General features: G+C 39.8%; 4 protein-coding genes across 4 annotated transcripts; 2 read left to right on the top strand and 2 right to left on the bottom strand.

Annotated features, from left to right (window-relative positions):
- Nucleotides 1-313: 313 nt before the first annotated feature.
- On the bottom strand, nucleotides 314-2,949 carry tmem17 (transmembrane protein 17). The gene is made up of 5 exons (XM_042496610.1): nucleotides 2,780-2,949; nucleotides 2,505-2,608; nucleotides 1,965-2,078; nucleotides 1,685-1,828; nucleotides 314-1,541 (listed from the first exon to the last, which is right to left on the bottom strand). Exons 1-5 carry the CDS (start codon nucleotides 2,892-2,894, stop codon nucleotides 1,464-1,466), a joined length of 555 nt encoding a protein of 184 aa, XP_042352544.1. The 5' UTR covers nucleotides 2,895-2,949; the 3' UTR covers nucleotides 314-1,463.
- Nucleotides 2,950-3,449: 500 nt separating this feature from the next.
- LOC121949795 (tripartite motif-containing protein 16-like) lies at nucleotides 3,450-7,558 on the top strand. The gene is made up of 6 exons (XM_042495563.1): nucleotides 3,450-4,031; nucleotides 4,109-4,204; nucleotides 5,093-5,326; nucleotides 5,919-6,075; nucleotides 6,177-6,221; nucleotides 6,303-7,558. The coding sequence occupies exons 1-6, from the start codon at nucleotides 3,450-3,452 to the stop codon at nucleotides 6,863-6,865; spliced, it is 1,677 nt and encodes a 558-aa protein (XP_042351497.1). The 3' UTR covers nucleotides 6,866-7,558.
- An 87-nt stretch (nucleotides 7,559-7,645) lies between these two features.
- Nucleotides 7,646-11,547, top strand: LOC121949790 (probable E3 ubiquitin-protein ligase TRIML1). Its single transcript, XM_042495555.1, has 6 exons — nucleotides 7,646-8,501; nucleotides 8,613-8,708; nucleotides 9,640-9,885; nucleotides 10,009-10,162; nucleotides 10,260-10,325; nucleotides 10,414-11,547. The coding sequence occupies exons 1-6, from the start codon at nucleotides 7,926-7,928 to the stop codon at nucleotides 10,941-10,943; spliced, it is 1,668 nt and encodes a 555-aa protein (XP_042351489.1). The 5' UTR covers nucleotides 7,646-7,925; the 3' UTR covers nucleotides 10,944-11,547.
- A 256-nt stretch (nucleotides 11,548-11,803) lies between these two features.
- slc15a5 (solute carrier family 15 member 5) lies at nucleotides 11,804-15,626 on the bottom strand. The gene is made up of 9 exons (XM_042495558.1): nucleotides 15,275-15,626; nucleotides 14,705-14,927; nucleotides 14,347-14,516; nucleotides 13,976-14,196; nucleotides 13,704-13,890; nucleotides 13,335-13,523; nucleotides 12,303-12,434; nucleotides 12,052-12,160; nucleotides 11,804-11,945 (listed from the first exon to the last, which is right to left on the bottom strand). Exons 1-9 carry the CDS (start codon nucleotides 15,624-15,626, stop codon nucleotides 11,804-11,806), a joined length of 1,725 nt encoding a protein of 574 aa, XP_042351492.1.
- Between the last annotated feature and the right edge of the window lie 1,699 nt (nucleotides 15,627-17,325).

Genomic DNA, 17,325 nt, shown 5'->3' on the forward strand with positions numbered 1-17,325 from the left:
ATCCAATAAGATTCAGAAAAACTCAATCTCATAGGAAGAAAATTCATGATTCTGATAGGGAGGGCAAGCTGTCATTCTGTCAGTCAGCAGATTTGCAGAGATAAGCAGCTGGAGGTGCTAATTCTCCAGTCACAGGGCAATATACTACTGCAGACGAAGAGGGTGCAACAAAACAAACAAGACGTAAAACCTTAAACAGTAAATAAAAACGTCAATACAAGATGGAAATACAATATTTATATTTAAGAAGTTTTTTTTCCTACTTAATTGGTCCACACTGATATACTGTTTTCATCTGCCATTATTTTTCGTCTCATGAGTGGAGCAGTAAGTCTTTATTTCAAACTCTCAACATACACAGTATCAAGAGAAAATATCAGAAATGCACTGATATAGATTAAACATTGAGAGAACAAAACAAAAGGCTTTTGTGACAGCAGAAACAGCTGATCAGTCATGCGGGTTAAATGCTCTCCATTGATGGATACAAAGCTGCTGGCTCATTGATAGGTTAGTGAAATCCTGACATGAGTACTCATGAGTACGGGCCTTTCCAGATTTTCCCAGGCCCACCGTCTGGATCGAAGTGAAACCCTCTAGTAGTAATCCTAAAAAATGAAATTCAGATGACAATCTCTGTTGTTTATTAACATGCTCCCTTTCCATTTAAACAAAATGACAGAAACTCTTTAAAAAGTTGTTTTTGCATGCAATGTTAACAACAATGCTGCAATCTATTTTCTGCAGTGTTGACAAACCTATGTGCTTGAATAAACATCAGTGTTGGGAAGGTTATTTTTAAAATGTAATATGTCAGAGATTATTATTTACCCTGCTAAAAATGTAACAAGTTATGTAGCCATTTAAATTATCTCATCAGAGTAATGTATCTTATTACAATTGATTTTTTTCTAACAAATGTTTTAAACAGGACTATGAAGCTGAAAAGAACAAGAAGGCATTACTGCATGGCAAAAAGATGAAAAGCAACAGAATTAATGTTTTATTCAGCATTTAAACTTTCTACTGATTTTTTTCGTATGTAAATCCTTTGCAATCACCAACATTTTGATTAGTAACTGTAATTTAATTACAGATTTTTTCCTCTGTAAATGATTACAATTTAAAAAAATAATAATTTAATTACTGTGATTAGTTACTCTCCAACACTGGAGCAAACTAACACAAAGTCAACGTTTCAGTACATTAGCTGGCTAATAAATTATACACATTTCGTGTTATATGAATTTTATTTATTGTAAATCAATAAAAAATACAATCCCATTGACTATAAAATATAAAAATAAATATGTCCAAATGTTTTTTTCTTAAATACTCAACAACAGGGACAACATTTGTTTTATTATATGTACTACATGGAATAGAAAAAGTGACATTATTTTTGTTGTTGTAAGGATGTGTCCCAGTGTGTCAGGGTGATGCAGGGATGTCTGCCTCAGAATTCAGTCAAAGTGCCGGAGATGAAATTGACTCTCTTTGTGTCTGACCATGTCCCGGAGCGCCACAAAACCAGAGAGGGTCTGGATCATTCAGGAATCAATGACAATTTTAAAAAACATGCACAACTTTAAAATATACATATAAATATATCCTAAATGGAAATGATAAAATTATTCATTTTTCTTGGAATACATATATTTTTCTTGGAATATATATATCGTACCTGTGTGAGTATGAACAAGGCGAGAACTATGTGAACACCCCTCTCCAGGGGTTGTATGAGAATGGCTTCATTGAAGAGCTGAAACAGGATGAGTGGAAACTGCAGCAGGATGCTCAGCAGCCAAAATCCAGCCAACTCTGGGACCTTCCATAAACACAAACATTACATGAATTACAATCTCTGCCGTGTGTGTGTTTGTGTGTGTCTGTCTGTCTGTCTGTGTTGTGTTGACCCATTCCACTTCAACAGTATTTCTATGTTTGTGTGAGTGATGCACCACCTTTTCTTGCAGGTTCCCAGCATAACCAAGAAAGAGTCTGATGGCCTCGATCAGAGTCATCACGATGAGAACAGTGACAAGGATGAACTTGTAGTAGTCTGGCAAGGCAGGATACTGGTAGAGGTAACAATTACAATGTAGTGAAATTAATTGAATTTATATACAACCACCTGACCAATTGTCATTGACAATTATCTACCAAATATATCAGCATATCTGAATAATTTGTTCACTTTGTTGCTAAATTTAAAATTACAATTTTAAACTTTTTTTGATAACTGAGAACTGAAAAGCATACCCCCCCCCCATACCAAACAGTCCCTTGCCCTTATTAGGGTCATGTCATGTAGCTGGATGACGTTGGGGGCCAAATCTTTCTTAAGATTGAGAGTTTATTCATGTCTACCCTGCATACACATAATTGTAATTACAATAAGGAGGGTTATAATAGATGCGTTTTTACACAATCCGATAATTTATTCATTCTAATAAATACCAGATTTGCCTATTTCACATAAGCTCATTTTCCCTCTGACTTACCTTGAGGTGCAGCATCACAGTTTCACTGATCCACCACAGGGGGAAGAACCACATGTTGAAGTACAGAGACATCTGGAGGTGGAGACTAGACAAGACCCGCTTGTCTGAAAACAAAGACAAAGGATATAACATTAATGTATTGGATAAGCAGTCCTCTTTAGGCAATACTGACACAGTAAAGGTATGACGGAAACAAACTTAACCCGATCCAGCAGTTCCTGTCGCTACTTAACTAGCTATCGATGCTAATTCGTCCATTAGCTAAATGAGTTTACCGTGTGGCAAAAACGTGTCATTCTCCTTTGTGAAAGGCTGCGTCCGACTCTGGTCAAATAACACAGTCCGTGAAAAGTCTTCTAGACGTTTTCTAATCGTCTCCGGCAGCTCCATCGTGTAAAATGCTCTCTGCTAAAAACAAACATCACCAGAGGAGAAACACACCGCCTCTTCCCTACTGCAGGGGGACGTACGCTGCCGTCGTCTCCCTGGTTACCAAAAAAAATCTCGCGTTCTGCTCAAATCTCGCAAGAAAAGTGTCCTGTTGTTTCCACTTTTGGTTCCTTTGTTTCCTAACTTGTCTCCTCGTTTGGTTCTTTAAAACGTTTTAATAGGACATAACGTACCAAAAACATTCTTCTATGAAGTTACAAGAAGCTTGCCTGTAATAAATGTGAAAATAAATAAAACAAACAAAAAGGAAAGAAAATGGTCATAAGTCAGTGCTAAAAATAATAGTAATTATAATAATTATTATTGTCATTTTCAGATAATTTCCCTGTGAGCTTTCTTGCCAAGCTGCTCATTATGTTTTTTTCTGCCCTTTTAAAAAAAAATCAGGTTTTAGAGCTTTAAATGATCGCGAGAAAAACTGATGTCAGTCCAGGGGTTAAGGGGTTAAGTAACTCACGCATCGTTTCAGAGAAAACGAAAGTTAAGAGTGCTCTGATGAAGATGGCAGAAAGCTGGAAAGAACCAGATCCTTTGTCCTGCTCGATATGCCTGGATATACTGAAAAGTCCTGTGACTCTTACTTGTGGCCACAGTTACTGTATGGACTGTGTGAATGGCTACTGGGACCAGGAGGATCACCGCGGTGTTTATAACTGTCCCCAGTGTAGACACACTTTCATCCCCAGACCTGTGTTGAACAAGAACACAGCGCTGGCTGATTTAGCAGGGAAAATGGCAAAACAACCCACGCCTGCTGAGAAGGTTGAAGTCGGTCCTGGTGATGTGGAGTGTGACTTCTGCAATGTGAAGAAGCTGAAAGCTGTCAAGTCCTGCCTGGTGTGTCTGGCTTCATACTGTGCTACTCACCTGCAGCCCCACTACGAGTCTGCTGCTTTCAAAAGGCACAAGCTGGTGGAAGTATCAGCCTCCATTCAAGATAAGATCTGCCCTAAGCATGACAAGCTGCTTGAAGTCTATTGTCGCAGTGATGGACAATGCATTTGTCTGCTCTGTGTGATGGATGAACACAAAGGTCATGACACTGTCTCAGCTGCAGCAGAGAGAAAAGACAAACAAGTAAGAATAATTATTTTTAATGCACAAACTTGTTAAGTGTTTTTGTTTTAAACCATACTGTATAATTTCATTTTCAGAAACAATTTGGAAAGAAAAAACAAAGATACCAGCAGGGAATACAGGAGAAAGAGAAGCAGCTGCGGCAGCTGAGACAGAAAATGAAAGAACTGCAGGTGAATTGCTTTTTTTCTCAGCTCAGTTTAATGCGCTAAATGAGATACTTCACTAATTTTCAAACAGCTTTCTGTCAAAACAATGTGGGTGGTATGTGTAGATGAACTGTGGCAGACTTTCCTCCATTTAACCATTGTCTAGTCATCCCTCCTTCCCCAGCAAAACTCCTCAAAATGATGTAATTTTTACATCATTTGGATGAGTTTTGCTGGCTCACTTCAAAGAGTACACAGCCGATTTAGAGACTTACCCCCGCTCGCTGTCTCTCAAACTCAAAATGAAATCATATCAAACTGTAAAACTAGGCAGTTATGATCAAATATAAATTAAGACTGTGTTACTGCTCTGCCTATTTCTTGCCTTAAATGTTTTTTATTTTTTTTTAATACCCCGTTTTGCCGTAATGGTGAGAGTTTGTGAACAGGAAGGTGTCATCATCATCAGCAGCAAAATGGATGTCCGTAACGGTAAAACTAAGCAGCGCTGATCAAATATAAAACAAGATTCTGTTACTGAGTTGAATGTTTCTTGCTTCAAATATTTCAGAAACATGTTTTAGCTTACCGTTTAACTTTGATACCAGATCCAGCCGGCCGCCATTGTTTTACTTGGACCAGTCCACTTTACGTTACCAGCAGGAGCGATTATTGGTCCAGCGCGGAGCAGTGCATTCTGGTAGTTGTAGGTTTTGTACTTCTTGAGCAAAAGCATCCTCTGTTTTCTCTGGTCATGTAGGCTAACACCAATTTCAAGAGTATTCTCATCCTTCTACTGTAAAGACGGCCAAGTTTTATTTAAGGACCTTCTTTTTATCAGTGAAATACTTCTTTAATGTGTCCTGTATCTATATTTACTAACATTATTTATATTTTTCTCTTTACTGTCAGTGTTACGAGGATGCAGCGGTTGATAAAAATGAGAAGGCCTATGCTGAATTTGTCCAGATGGTGGATAAAAGGCGAAGTACCTTGAACAATCTAATCAGAGTCCAGGTGAAGGCTACGGTGAGCCGAGCTGAGGCGCTTGTGGATCGGCTGCAGAAGGAAATCTCTGATATGAGAAAGGGAGAGGATGACCTGCAGCAGCTGTCACTCACTGAGGACCACATTCATTTCTTGCAGGTACGCATTCAGATCCATGGAGGGTTCACCGTTGATGTATTTTTAAACTTGCCCAGTTGGGTAAGTGGGACAGAAATCTAGTTGTCTGAAGTAATTTACAAATTGTTTTATTTATTTGTGGTTGTCAAATAACAAATACTAAAGACTAAATGGTTCATGTTATGGCACTCCAAAGACGTTTTCAAAAACTTTACAGCCTTTTAGAATCAACCCTGTTTAATCCCCCCTATAACTTGCAACAAAATACACAATACACAGTTGGAGTTTTACACACATCCTCTAAAATCCCCATTTAAAGTCCTGTTTCCAGGATAATTGATATGCTGGCTTGTGCTCCAGAACATAAACTTTATCTTTGCCCGGTGTGTACTGTGCCCATCGGTACTGTGCATGTGCAACTCTCAACAGAAATGAGATGAAAGGGAGATGGCACATTCCTTTTTTAGTTTAATTCTCTTTTTTTACCACTCTACCAATCTTTGCTAGCCCGACTTTCCCCTGGGCAATTGTTGTTGCTGTTGTTGAGCCTTGGATTATGTCATAAGTAGGGCTATTAAACTCATATTGTGTTTCTCTTTTTACATGTTCCTAGAGCTGCCAATCCATTCTTGATTGTCCAGAACCCAACATGCCCTTTGATTTCAACATCCATCTACACACACCTTTTGATTTTGTGACAAAGAATATTTCTGATGTGAGAGACAAAATGGAAAATGTGGTCAAAGTCATTGCAGAAATAACTGAGACAAGTAAGAAAATGCCATTGTCATGTTGATTGACTGGAATTACGCAGTTTTATGTAAAAAGGATGTTAACCAAAATGTTCTTCTGTCGTGTTTTCTGTTTTTAGTTCAAGTGGATTGTGATCCCAAGACAAGACAGGAGTTCTCCCTTTGTGAGTCACTAATGTTACACTAAGTGTTTTCCTTTCAGTGCACATTGCGCCTCACACTGAAACATAACCTCCACATTTCAGATTCCTGCCACCTCATTTTGGATCCCAACACAGCATTTGAAAACCTTTTGCTCTCTGAGGGAAACAGCAAAGTAACCTGGATTAAAAAAGCCCAGAAGTATCCATACCATCCAGAGAGGTTCACCAAATATGATCAAGTGTTGTGCACTGAAGGCTTATCTGGAGTTTGCTACTGGGAGGTTGAGTGGCGGGGACCCAGGGCTGATGTTGCTGTGTGCTATAAGGGGGCAGAGCTGGATGAAAATAGCTTTGGATTCACAGATCGGTCCTGGTGCATTTCTCTTTCAAGTGTTTGTTGCAGCTTTTGGCACGATGGAGTAAAAACCAAAGTGTCCAACCACTGCTCCTCCACTGTAGGCGTGTATCTGAACCATAAGGCAGGGAGCCTGTCCTTCTACAGCGTGTCAGATTCTGGTGAAATGATGCTCCTGCACAGAGTTCACACTGCATTTGCTCAACCTCTGTTCCCTGGGTTCATGGTCTCCAGAGGGGCCACTGTTAGGATAAAGTCACCACAGGAAATGGCATCCAGTGGCGAGGTTGTCCGTGTGAAGCGTCATTAAAACAGTTAGTTTATTCTCTGTACACTGTTTTGTGCGTGTGTTAAACACAGGCACTAAAGAGGTGTTCACTCCAGTTATCTGTTCATCAATTCATCATTTCTCATTTCGATACTGTTCTTTAAAATGTGATTTGTTTTGCAAGGAAAAGATGAAAGACATTAATGGCACAGGTGTGTATATTACATGTTTCTCATCCTGTGATGAATCCACTTACACTGTAGACTGTTGCTTGTGAATCTTAGTTATTAAGTAGAATAAATATGTTCATAACAAACAGAATTAAGACTCTCTTGCTTAGGTGTGTGTTTACCAATGGTGATACAGTCTAGCAGATATGTTGAAACTTAACATGTTAACAGTGCTGTGGTTAATGTGTAGTTAAATTTAGGCAAAAAATCCACTTTGTTATACTGAGGAAAGATGTTTTGGCTTAACATACCCAGGTTTGGGGGCACAATATCTACTGGAAAAGTAGCGATGTCTGCACAAAATAATGGCCTTTTGTGCCAATATCCTTACTGGAATAACAGCAATGGGTTGCTACAAAACACCCACGTTTGGTGCTGCAAGCTGCAAGAAACTACATCACAGCTGGTTTTGTTATATGTTGATCATGAACAGTGGTCTGCAGCTTTGCAGACGTCTCGCATTGGTTATACAGCATCCAGCCTCCACCTCTCAATGACAAAGTCAGCTTATATAATGCACGACTTTAGTAATGTTGATATGACTCACATGAAACCTTAAAATGTATCAATGGTTTGCAAAAAACATATAATGCTAACATTGTTCTCTGGTGGCTGGTGTGCTTACTTAACTTTTGTGTGTTTGATTAAAAAACTTAACTGAAGTTGACAAGGCTACTTTGACTCCAGCTGAGTTTTAAACCTTCACTTGCAGTTAATATTTGACTCTGATGGTAGGATTACGTTGTTTTACACAAACACTCACACAGACCAGTCACCACAGCCAACATCTGTGTCACTGAGAGCAAGCAGCCAACAACAAGCCACTCCTTCAGAGAAAATGAAACTAATTCTGTCCGTCTGAGCGGGAGAAAATGGCACACAGTCAGGAATTTTTTGACTGCTCCATTTGTTTACAGTTATTGGAGGATCCAGTGACGACGGCTTGTGGACACAGTTACTGTATGAAATGCATCAATGCCTTCTGGGATGTATACAATAACAACGGAAGGAGTTACAGCTGCCCTCAGTGCAGGCAGACTTTCTCCCCGAGGCCTGATCTGAAGAGGAACACACTTATGGCTGACTTGTTGGAGAAACACAGACAGACAAAAAGTCAAAATGATGATGATGACACCTCTGCTGGACCTGGTGATGTGCAATGTGACGCTTGCACAGGGAAAAAGAGAAAAGCTTCCATGTTCTGTCTTGTGTGTTTGGCCTCTTACTGTGAGCCTCATCTGAAGCCTCACTTTGAGGTGCCTCCGTTAAAAAAACACAATCTGATTAAAGCCTCTGCGAGAGTTAAAGAAAGCATCTGTGGCTATCATGACAAACTTTTGGAGATTTACTGCCGCACTGATCAGCAGTTCATATGTCTGCTGTGTGTGATGGACAAGCACAAAGGCCATGACACGGTGACAGTGGCAGCAGAAAAGTCTAAAATGCAGGTAAGTCAGTTTAGCCCCATGCTGAAGTCATTTTTTTACCATCATGTTAATGTCACTGAAGCTCTGAAAATCTCCTGGGTTTGTGTTTGTGTTTTATTTGTGTTTTAACAGAAACAACTGGAGCAAACTAAACAGGAAATGGCAGAAAGAGTGCTGAATTCAGAAAAGAAAATGGCAGAACTGAGAGGGGCCGCAGACTCTATAAGGGTGAGTACAAACATACATACTTATTCTGTTGTTTTTCTGTTTTTAATCAAACATCTGAAACAAGATATTCAAAGTGCCTGTTAACAGACGAATGAAGACGAAAGGAAAGGGAGTGGGTGTAAACTAAGCAACAGTTTTTTACTGCAGGGGGATCTCCGGTTCTCTCTTTGGGCATATTTGTTTGAAAAGTTGTAAAACAATGCTGAAAATGTTGAGCTTCAGAAGCACTGAAAAGAATGCTGAAAATGTGATTAAGGAAACAAGGTTTGGTACATGTAGACTGAAGCCTAGAGACATACCAGCACTGAAAAACATCCGGCTAATTATTATATTTTGCAGAATAATTGAAGGAAGTGTAAAAATAGCCACAGGTCCTTTGTTACATGGTGTAACTCAGCGCCATCATTAGGTCTGGGTGTCTGTGGCTTCAGTCCTTAATGTTTCACAAGTAGCTCCGTATCTATATAGACTATGTATATTTTTCAAAAATAAGAGTAGGCCTGATATTATATCTGTACTTAAATTAATGTATTCAGCAACTTTGGACCCCTGTTAACATAAATGCATATTTAACTTTTTTTTTAACAACTCTAGTCAAGACATTTAAAACCATAGCATTTGTAAAGTATCCTGTATTCAATACTAATTACTAAAAACTACTTTTTTTTCTCATCACAGTTTACCATTAATGTGGAAAGTTAAAAAAAAGAACAGTTTTTTTATGGGCAAATAGGATGACAGAGTGCATTTAAAAAATAACAACATTAAAACAGAACTTTTTCCATTAAAAAATAAAATAAAATCCCAGGGAAGGACCCCCCTGGGCCTCTACTGGAGTCTGGGCTAAGCACGCAAATCCTGTCTTCAAATCCTACAAACATACCTGCTGTAACCAGTCATAATAGGACAAATGGTGCATGTTTCCTACCAGGATGCTGCATGGGAGGCATGTGATGACTTTGAGCGACTGTGTGCGGACCGTATCCGTATATTTGTCCGCTCTATGGAGTACAAACGCTCTGAGATGAGAGAAAAAGTTGCAGAAGCAGAGAAAGCTGGAGTGGACTGGACCAACACTCATCTCGGGCAACTGGAGCGGGAAGTGTTAGAGCTGAGGAGGAGAGAAGAGAAACTCAACCAGCTTTCACTAATGGAGGACCCCATTCAGTTTCTGCAGGTGATGATGTCTTTGGCACTTCAATTTGAGAGTCTTTGGAAGTATTTTGTATTTCATTTTTGCTGCTAAATTTGAAAAAGTTTGCATTTTAATTTGTACAATGTGTTTCTTTGCCTTGTGCAGGGTTTGCAGCACCTGGGTGAACTCCCTGTGTTCACAAACTCACATGACAGACCTGACGTGCTGACAGAGTTTGTCGCTGCACAGAAAGATAAACTTAAAAACATGTGCGACAAAGAAAAGAAAGTATTGTTCAGTCACTATGAAGAAAATCTGTGTAAGTGTGAACAGTTTCAATCTCTAAACCTTATGATTAGTCTGTACATTGTTACTCTATAGACAGAATGAGATTTTTTTTTCTCTTTCTATCACAGTGTCAAAAACGCCAAGGTTGCTTAAGGAAATACCACCAAGAAAACTGCTTTTGACCAAATATAAGTGTAAGCATGATGTTATTTTCTTATCAAATATCATCTCAAACATCCACAACAGCTTCATGAGCTAAACCAGTTTCATCTTGTCCTGCAGACTCCACAGTGGAGGTGGATCCCAACACTGTAGCCGCATGTCTTTGCTTGTCTGACAGAAACAGAGAGATATCGTGGGGCGACAAGGACCAGGCTCATCCTGATCACCCTAACAGATTCACCTTCTATCACCAGGCTCTGTGCAAAAAAGGCCTTAGGGGCAGACACTACTGGGAGGTGGAGTGGGATTGTGGCATTGTTGATTTGGCCGTGTCGTACAAAGGCATTGAAAGAAAAGGCTCAGGGAAAGATTGCTATTTTGGCCACAACGCGCTCTCCTGGAAATTAACTTGCTCTTCATCCGGCTGCACGTTTTGGCACAATAATCTTCACAAAGGCCAAATTCCCCCAGTTCTCTCCCACAGAGTGGGCATATACCTGGATTACTTAGCAGGAACACTGGCCTTCTACAGTGTTTCTGACTCTGACACGCTGACACGGCTGCACCAAATCCAGACCACCTTCACTGAACCTCTCTATCCTGGGTTTTCTGTTGATTTAGGTGCAACACTGAAAATATCCAAAATCTGAGCCTGTTGTAATATATTTGCTGCAGGGCTGCGTGCAAATTTATGATTCAGGGATAGAAAAAAAAAGCACAAGACTTGGGATGATATTAACATTTGTAAAGTTTTGCATATTTGTATATTTCCAAGGGGCCGTTCACACAGCAACAGTTCTTGCATAAAATGTTAAACTTTTGTTGTGGTTTGGCCTTTTGTTCACACGACAACAGTGTTTTGGGGGCCTGAAAACACAAACGTTTGAAACTGTGTTCCACAGTGTAATCTTTTGAAAACCCAACCTCTTCTTTCGCCGTGTAAACTGGCAATGTGTGGCTCCTGTGACAACGGTGATGTCACAGCTGCACTTTGCGCATGCGCGTTGTGTTCTTCTATGGTGTTTCGTTACAAAGTTACACCACTATTACTGCCCCTGCAATCATACATAAGCATTTTCGTCTGTTTTTGTTGATCTGTGTACATGAGAATTGTTTTCACAATGTTATTATAAGAAAGCAGATTTTTTTAAAAAGCTGTACTTTTGATGATCAAACAAAACAATCAAGTAGAATGACCCTGCTTTAGTTCAATAGACTCAAATAAAGGACGGTGCATTGTTAATATGTTTATCATTTATTTTATTTAATGTGCTATTATTAACCTTTAACGATCTACGTTTGATTTTGCAAATTTATCTCAAACTAATGAGGAATGTGGTATTTATGTGCCTAAATTCTGTTATTACATTGATTGTAAAAACAACAAACATTATCTACACACCATGTACATTATTCATACAGTTCAGCCCACAAGTTCACAAGTAACTGCTTTTGATAAAGCAGCATGCAGCGCCAGCGCCACAAAAAGTAGAGAAAATAATGAAGACAGTCATAAAATAGATTCGATGGAGGCGTTTGTGTAGGAGCGATCCATGGTGTCGTAGAACCGCAGACAGGACTTGTAATGCAGCAGCTTCTCAGTCAGAGGGCTGATAGTCAGTGCTTTCCCCTGCACACTCAGGTCAATGTACCTGCACAACATCAGTGAGAATGACAGTGTTCATCATGCAAAGTTAATAATCTTATTGTAATCTTTATTTTACCAAATACTTAAGGTAATTAGCGGTAATACTATACCTGTAAGATACACTCCAAAACACAAGGGTATTTATGGCCATCAGTATGGCCATGAGGAAGAAGAATCTCTCCAGATTCCCATCATGCAATACGTTTGGATAGAAGTTACCTGCAAATGAGTATTTGTGTGGTCGCATCAGCATCTGTGACATCTTGTTTTAAAAATCTTTGTGTTTTTCATTCAAATTCTACTGTTGCAGTCATTTGGTATTGGAAGAAAATGCGCAGTACACTAATTGCAGTAATTTTACCTCCAGAGAAAAAATACACCAGCTGAATGATGAAGGCTCCCAGAAAGCAGCCGCCACCATAGGACAGAGTGAGGAAGTGCAGGGAGATCCCTCTAATGTGGCTTGGAGTCAGCTGAAATGATATGAGGGAACCTGCCACACAGGAAGTGACAGCAGAAATGATTGATCATCTTCATCTGCTTTCATGACTTGTGTCATTTGGTTTATGTTAACTTAATAAAGCATTAGTTTTGGGGCAAGATGCACCATGTAACACATGTAGCGTATTAAATTATGGAGGCCATACAGGACCTGTTCACCCCAAAAACAAAACATCCTACTTATCATCTCACCTGTAGTGCTACTTATCAATCTAGATTGTTTGGCTGTGAGTTACTGTTACAGTGTTGGCCATATAGATGTCTGCCTTCACTCAAATATAATGGAACTAGGTGGTACTCCACTTGTGCTCAAAGCACCAAAAATACATTAAAATGTATGAAACTAATAATAATCCACAGACCTTGTTGTGAGCAATTTCATGCAGGAACTATTTTATTTCTACTGAACCATATCATTGTGCAGAAGAAAGCATGCATTTACTCGTGGATGAGAGACTCGTGCCTCTGACAGCATGAGATGGAAACATTAATGGCGTCCTCATCAGCTGAGCTCAGTGGTGCTTTGTTGATTAACAGTATGCACACTTACCTCTGGGTGGTGATATAGTTTGCGAGAGTAGGTCAGTAAAAAGAAACTAGTTCCTACATAAAACTGCTCACACAAGGTCTGTGGATTATCTTAAATAATAGGGTCAGGAACTTCTGGACAGAGACACTGCTATTGAGTTTTTCATTTTTTTGAATTCTTTTTCTGGTGTTTGAGCACTACAAGCCAAGTGCCATCTATTTCCATAACTCCATTATATTCAGAGAGGGCAGACATCCCTGCAGCCAATATCTCAATCAAGATTGATAAATAGCACTACAGGTAAGATGAAACATATGTATTTTTGATTTGGTGGTGAAGTGTCCCTTGAAGTCTTTCACTCACATGCAGGAGTGACGAGAGCCTCTGCCAGACCGAGCAAGATGTACTGAGGAGCTAGCTGGAAACAAGGCATGGATGACACTTGCAGAACTTTTCCAGAAAGGGTCTGCTCCACCAGAGGGTATGCCTTCCTCTGTAGCTCAGACAAACCTGCCACCAGGACTGACAGAGTGGCACACGCATGGCCCAGAGCTGGAAGGGGAGGATGGACAGGGAGGGGTGATGAGAGAGGGGGCTGCAGAATAATTACGAGAGGAAAGAGGGAGGATGAGGGAGGCAGAGGAGTGAGAGAAACATTAGAGTTGATGTGTGCACTTGGGGAGATATGCATGTGCGCGCATGGTACATGCACATGTTCATAGAAATACTCACTGATGACTTTTGCAGGTGCCAGAGGAGTTTTTTCCATGGAGAGGTAGCAAGTGGTGATAAACTCAATCAGCGGGGCTAAGAGCAGCAGAGGGAGGATACTGATCACATTCATGGCGCCGATGGGCAACAAGAGGTCGCTCAGGTGAAGGTTTGAGTTCATCGTCTGTATGTAGTAACCTGAGGGAATCTGAAGGAAACATATTTTTAGCTGCACATAAAAACATAGACGAAGTCCTTTATAATAATGTCTCTTTCTATTCACAGTGACCTGCCTGTGTTATGCAGGCTCTGTAAAGCAGCTGGAGGCCGTAAAGAGGGAAGAGCTTGGCCAGGACTTTGACGTTCTCTACATGTGTTTCACTGTAACGGCCACCATTGTTCTCCTTGGCCCGGTCCAGCCAAGATCCCACATCTCCACTCAGGTGACGATAGTGAAGGCAGCACATCTTGAAAGAGTTCAAGAAAACTCCAAGTGTGGTCAACAATGATCCACCTGTAGTACGATAAATGCAGAAAGTAACAGAGCTGGTTTGATTTGTTACAAGTTAATGTGGTGTTCCTACAGTTTGTTTACAAGTACAAGCAAGTATTGTATGTTTAGTAACTGAATAATTTTATGTAATTTTTATCCACAGTATGTTACCTTTCTTGGGTTTATAGGTAAGTTTGTTTCGCATCATGTGTATGGCGATTAGAGCCAGCAGCACAGAGGTGAAGGGGATAAGGAAGCCCAGATTTTTGGCCACAGACTGCTGGATGTAAGCAATACCCAGAAACACAATGGTGGAATTCAAGTTGACCAACCAGTAGAACCTAAATATACATAAAAAGAGATTATCATATGGTTAGTCACTAAGTAATTTATGAGTAGATGGAAAGACGTCATTAGGGTTCTTAAATGATCAGAAAATTGATCATAATCACATTATCAATGGGTTGTTTGGACGCTGATGAGTGGTTAACCAAGTGAATGGCTGTATTCAGATAGCAACACCACCCACCAGTTGAAGAAGGACAGGAGCTGGTGCTGATTGTAGCACTGCAGACTGTAGGCTCCCATGGGACAGAGGATGGCCCGGATTCCTCCGATGCCCAGGGCAGCAGCCAGAAGGCCAGTATAGAACAAGATCTGCTGTTCCCGAGGCTCCAGCTGGTGCGTCATGTGATGAGTGTCAATGTAGAAATCTTCAAAAGGAAATGCCACCACGGGCAGCATGGCTGTGCCTAGAAAGCATGATGACAGGTGAAAGTTATGGCACGTAGTTGCAAGAGTGTGACTTTACAGAAAGAGCGTCATGACTAAGCATCTTACAGTAACAGAATTACTAATGCTCTTGAAATGGGCTCACACTAAAGGTCAAGATTCAGTGTGTCAGATATTTGTGTGCATCTTTCTAGTTTATTCGACATATTTGGATAAATATCTTGTTGTTTACTGGCAGACTTGGCCCCACATTACATCTTTAATTTATATCAGAAATGTGCTAAACCATTTTTTTATACATGTCATACAGATTTATCCCAAATTTCATCACATCAGACAACATGTACAAACTTTTAATGTGTCTTACCAAAGAAATGAAGGAAAGCGCACAGGTAGAGCACCTTGGTCCTTCCCAGGCAGGTGTCTGCAAACCACCCAACCAGAACAGGGGTCAAAGTGCTGGCTCCTATAAAGCACAGGTTGACTGTTGCAGCCAGGTAGTTATCGTAGCCCAACTTCACAGTGCAGAAGAGAATCATGTTGCATACAATCCCAAAGAAAGTGAATCTTTCGCACAGCTCCACCAACAGTACACAGATGATAACTTGGAGCTTCTTGCGGGACTTCCTTGGCGGTCCATGGTCTGGACGAGGAGCCTGGGAAAGCCGACGCAGTCGCTCTCTGCCCTCTGGCAGTCTCTTAGGATCTCCTGCCACCATACCACCTGGCCAGCAAGCTGGCTGCTGGGCTGGCTGGTTACGGTCAGTAATGGACGACGCAGAGCTCTGAATTAGAGCTGCCTGCCCTTTGAGGATAGGACCAGCAGAGGCCAGAGCTGGAATCTGTCACCCTGGTGTGACTCTGGAGAAACGTAGGATCGGACACACCTACCTGCATTCTGCACGTGCTGGTGGCTGACTATCATCCTGTGTCATGATCTTACTCAGAACTGTGGCCGCCTTAAAGGGATCTGACACAGAATGCAAAATTGTATTCAGGAGGAGTGATGGGATGGGAGTGATGTCGAAAGCATCCCAGAAATATTTGTATAATTAAGAAGAAGAAACATACATGTGGCTAGTGTGTTTCTCATGAATGACTTAGACAGGGCAGTGATGGAAAGTAACTCAGTACATTTACTCAAGTACTGTGCTTTGGTACAATTTCGTATTTGCATTTATGTTTTTTTATACTTTTATACTTAGACTTTGACAGCTCTAGAGATACTTGTCACTTTGCAGATTTAGATTAATAATAATATTAATAACAATAACAATAACAACAACAACAATAATAATAATAATAAAAATAAGAATAAGAGAAAAAATACAAAATATATGACATATGATGTGTACATTAAGCTACCAGGCATAATGTAGTGTTAATAAAATTAGCCTCACCTTTACCAACTGCAACATCAATATGATGTTTACATGTAAATGCACCAATAATTATAATAATCCATATACATAATGTACATTATTCTGAGTTTGCCATTCTGAATAATAAGTACTTAAACACTTGACACTTAAAGTCGGATTGATGCTAATACTTCTGTACTTTTACTTTACTAAAGTTTGAATTCAGGAATTAACTTGTAACTAAGTATTAGTTGCCTATAAGTAAAAGATCAATGTATTTCTTCCAACACTGATACAGAGTTACTAGCAGTACACTGTTGACACTGATTTTTAGACAAAATTCAATAATTGTTTGCAATGAACAGAGTCATAAATCAAGTGACAATCAATGACTCAAGGCCACAAAATATTGCCTGAGCAGCAGTGCCCAGCGGTAAAAGATGTAAAACAAGACAACAAATTAATTTAACGTTGCAGCTGCAGTGTTTGTAATTACAAACTCTCACAAAATGCCACATCTCTTTGTGAAAGCAGCTCTGCAGTGTACAAGCTCATTTTGGAGAGCCTGCAGGTAATTAGACTGATAATGTTAAGTGGGAGTGAGACAGAGTGCACGGGCAGCTTAACTTTTGCTGCTAAATAAACAATAACTGCCTGTATTACAGGGGGAGTGAAATCATTGTTTGACGCGCAATCAAAAAAGAGAGTCCAATCTCTGAACAGAACTACAGTGGAGGGAAAGAGGAGGAAAAAAAAAAACAGTCTGTACTCAGAAATGTTTGGTGTGGTCAAAATATCTCTCACCAAAACAATATCAAATAAACTGTTTTAAAGAAAATATGAAAAGAGGAACTAGTGGCCTAAATATTCTTCTCTGATATTTAAAAAATGTCAATCTAAGTAGGAATCCACTGATTACGTGTCAAGTCTTTTAGAAACAAACATACAAACAAACAATATGAAACTACCAAATATACAATCAGAATCAAATGAACAATAATAATGTAGGAAGTACAAATTTTGAAAAAGAGAAGTGACAGACTGAAATCGAACAATA

The sequence above is a fragment of the Plectropomus leopardus genome, chromosome 11 (genome assembly GCF_008729295.1).
Source record: "Plectropomus leopardus isolate mb chromosome 11, YSFRI_Pleo_2.0, whole genome shotgun sequence".
Taxonomy (NCBI): Eukaryota; Metazoa; Chordata; class Actinopteri; order Perciformes; family Serranidae; genus Plectropomus; species Plectropomus leopardus.

Coding starts and splice junctions, on each gene's coding strand:
- slc15a5 (XM_042495558.1), bottom strand. CDS start 15,626: ATGGTGGCAGGAGATCCTAAGAGACTGCCAGAGGGCAGAGAGCGACTG. Junction 13,891..13,975: donor ACAGAGCCTGCATAACACAG/GCAGGTCACTGT, acceptor TGTTTCCTTCAG/ATTCCCTCAGGTTACTACAT. Junction 12,161..12,302: donor GGTGTATTTTTTCTCTGGAG/GTAAAATTACTG, acceptor ACTCATTTGCAG/GTAACTTCTATCCAAACGTA.
- tmem17 (XM_042496610.1), bottom strand. CDS start 2,894: ATGGAGCTGCCGGAGACGATTAGAAAACGTCTAGAAGACTTTTCACGG. Junction 2,079..2,504: donor CTGTGATGCTGCACCTCAAG/GTAAGTCAGAGG, acceptor TACCTCTACCAG/TATCCTGCCTTGCCAGACTA. Junction 1,542..1,684: donor CCTTGTTCATACTCACACAG/GTACGATATATA, acceptor TGAATGATCCAG/ACCCTCTCTGGTTTTGTGGC.
- LOC121949795 (XM_042495563.1), top strand. CDS start 3,450: ATGAAGATGGCAGAAAGCTGGAAAGAACCAGATCCTTTGTCCTGCTCG. Junction 5,327..5,918: donor ACCACATTCATTTCTTGCAG/GTACGCATTCAG, acceptor ACATGTTCCTAG/AGCTGCCAATCCATTCTTGA. Junction 6,076..6,176: donor TGCAGAAATAACTGAGACAA/GTAAGAAAATGC, acceptor TTCTGTTTTTAG/TTCAAGTGGATTGTGATCCC.
- LOC121949790 (XM_042495555.1), top strand. CDS start 7,926: ATGGCACACAGTCAGGAATTTTTTGACTGCTCCATTTGTTTACAGTTA. Junction 9,886..10,008: donor ACCCCATTCAGTTTCTGCAG/GTGATGATGTCT, acceptor TGCCTTGTGCAG/GGTTTGCAGCACCTGGGTGA. Junction 10,163..10,259: donor TCACTATGAAGAAAATCTGT/GTAAGTGTGAAC, acceptor TTTCTATCACAG/TGTCAAAAACGCCAAGGTTG.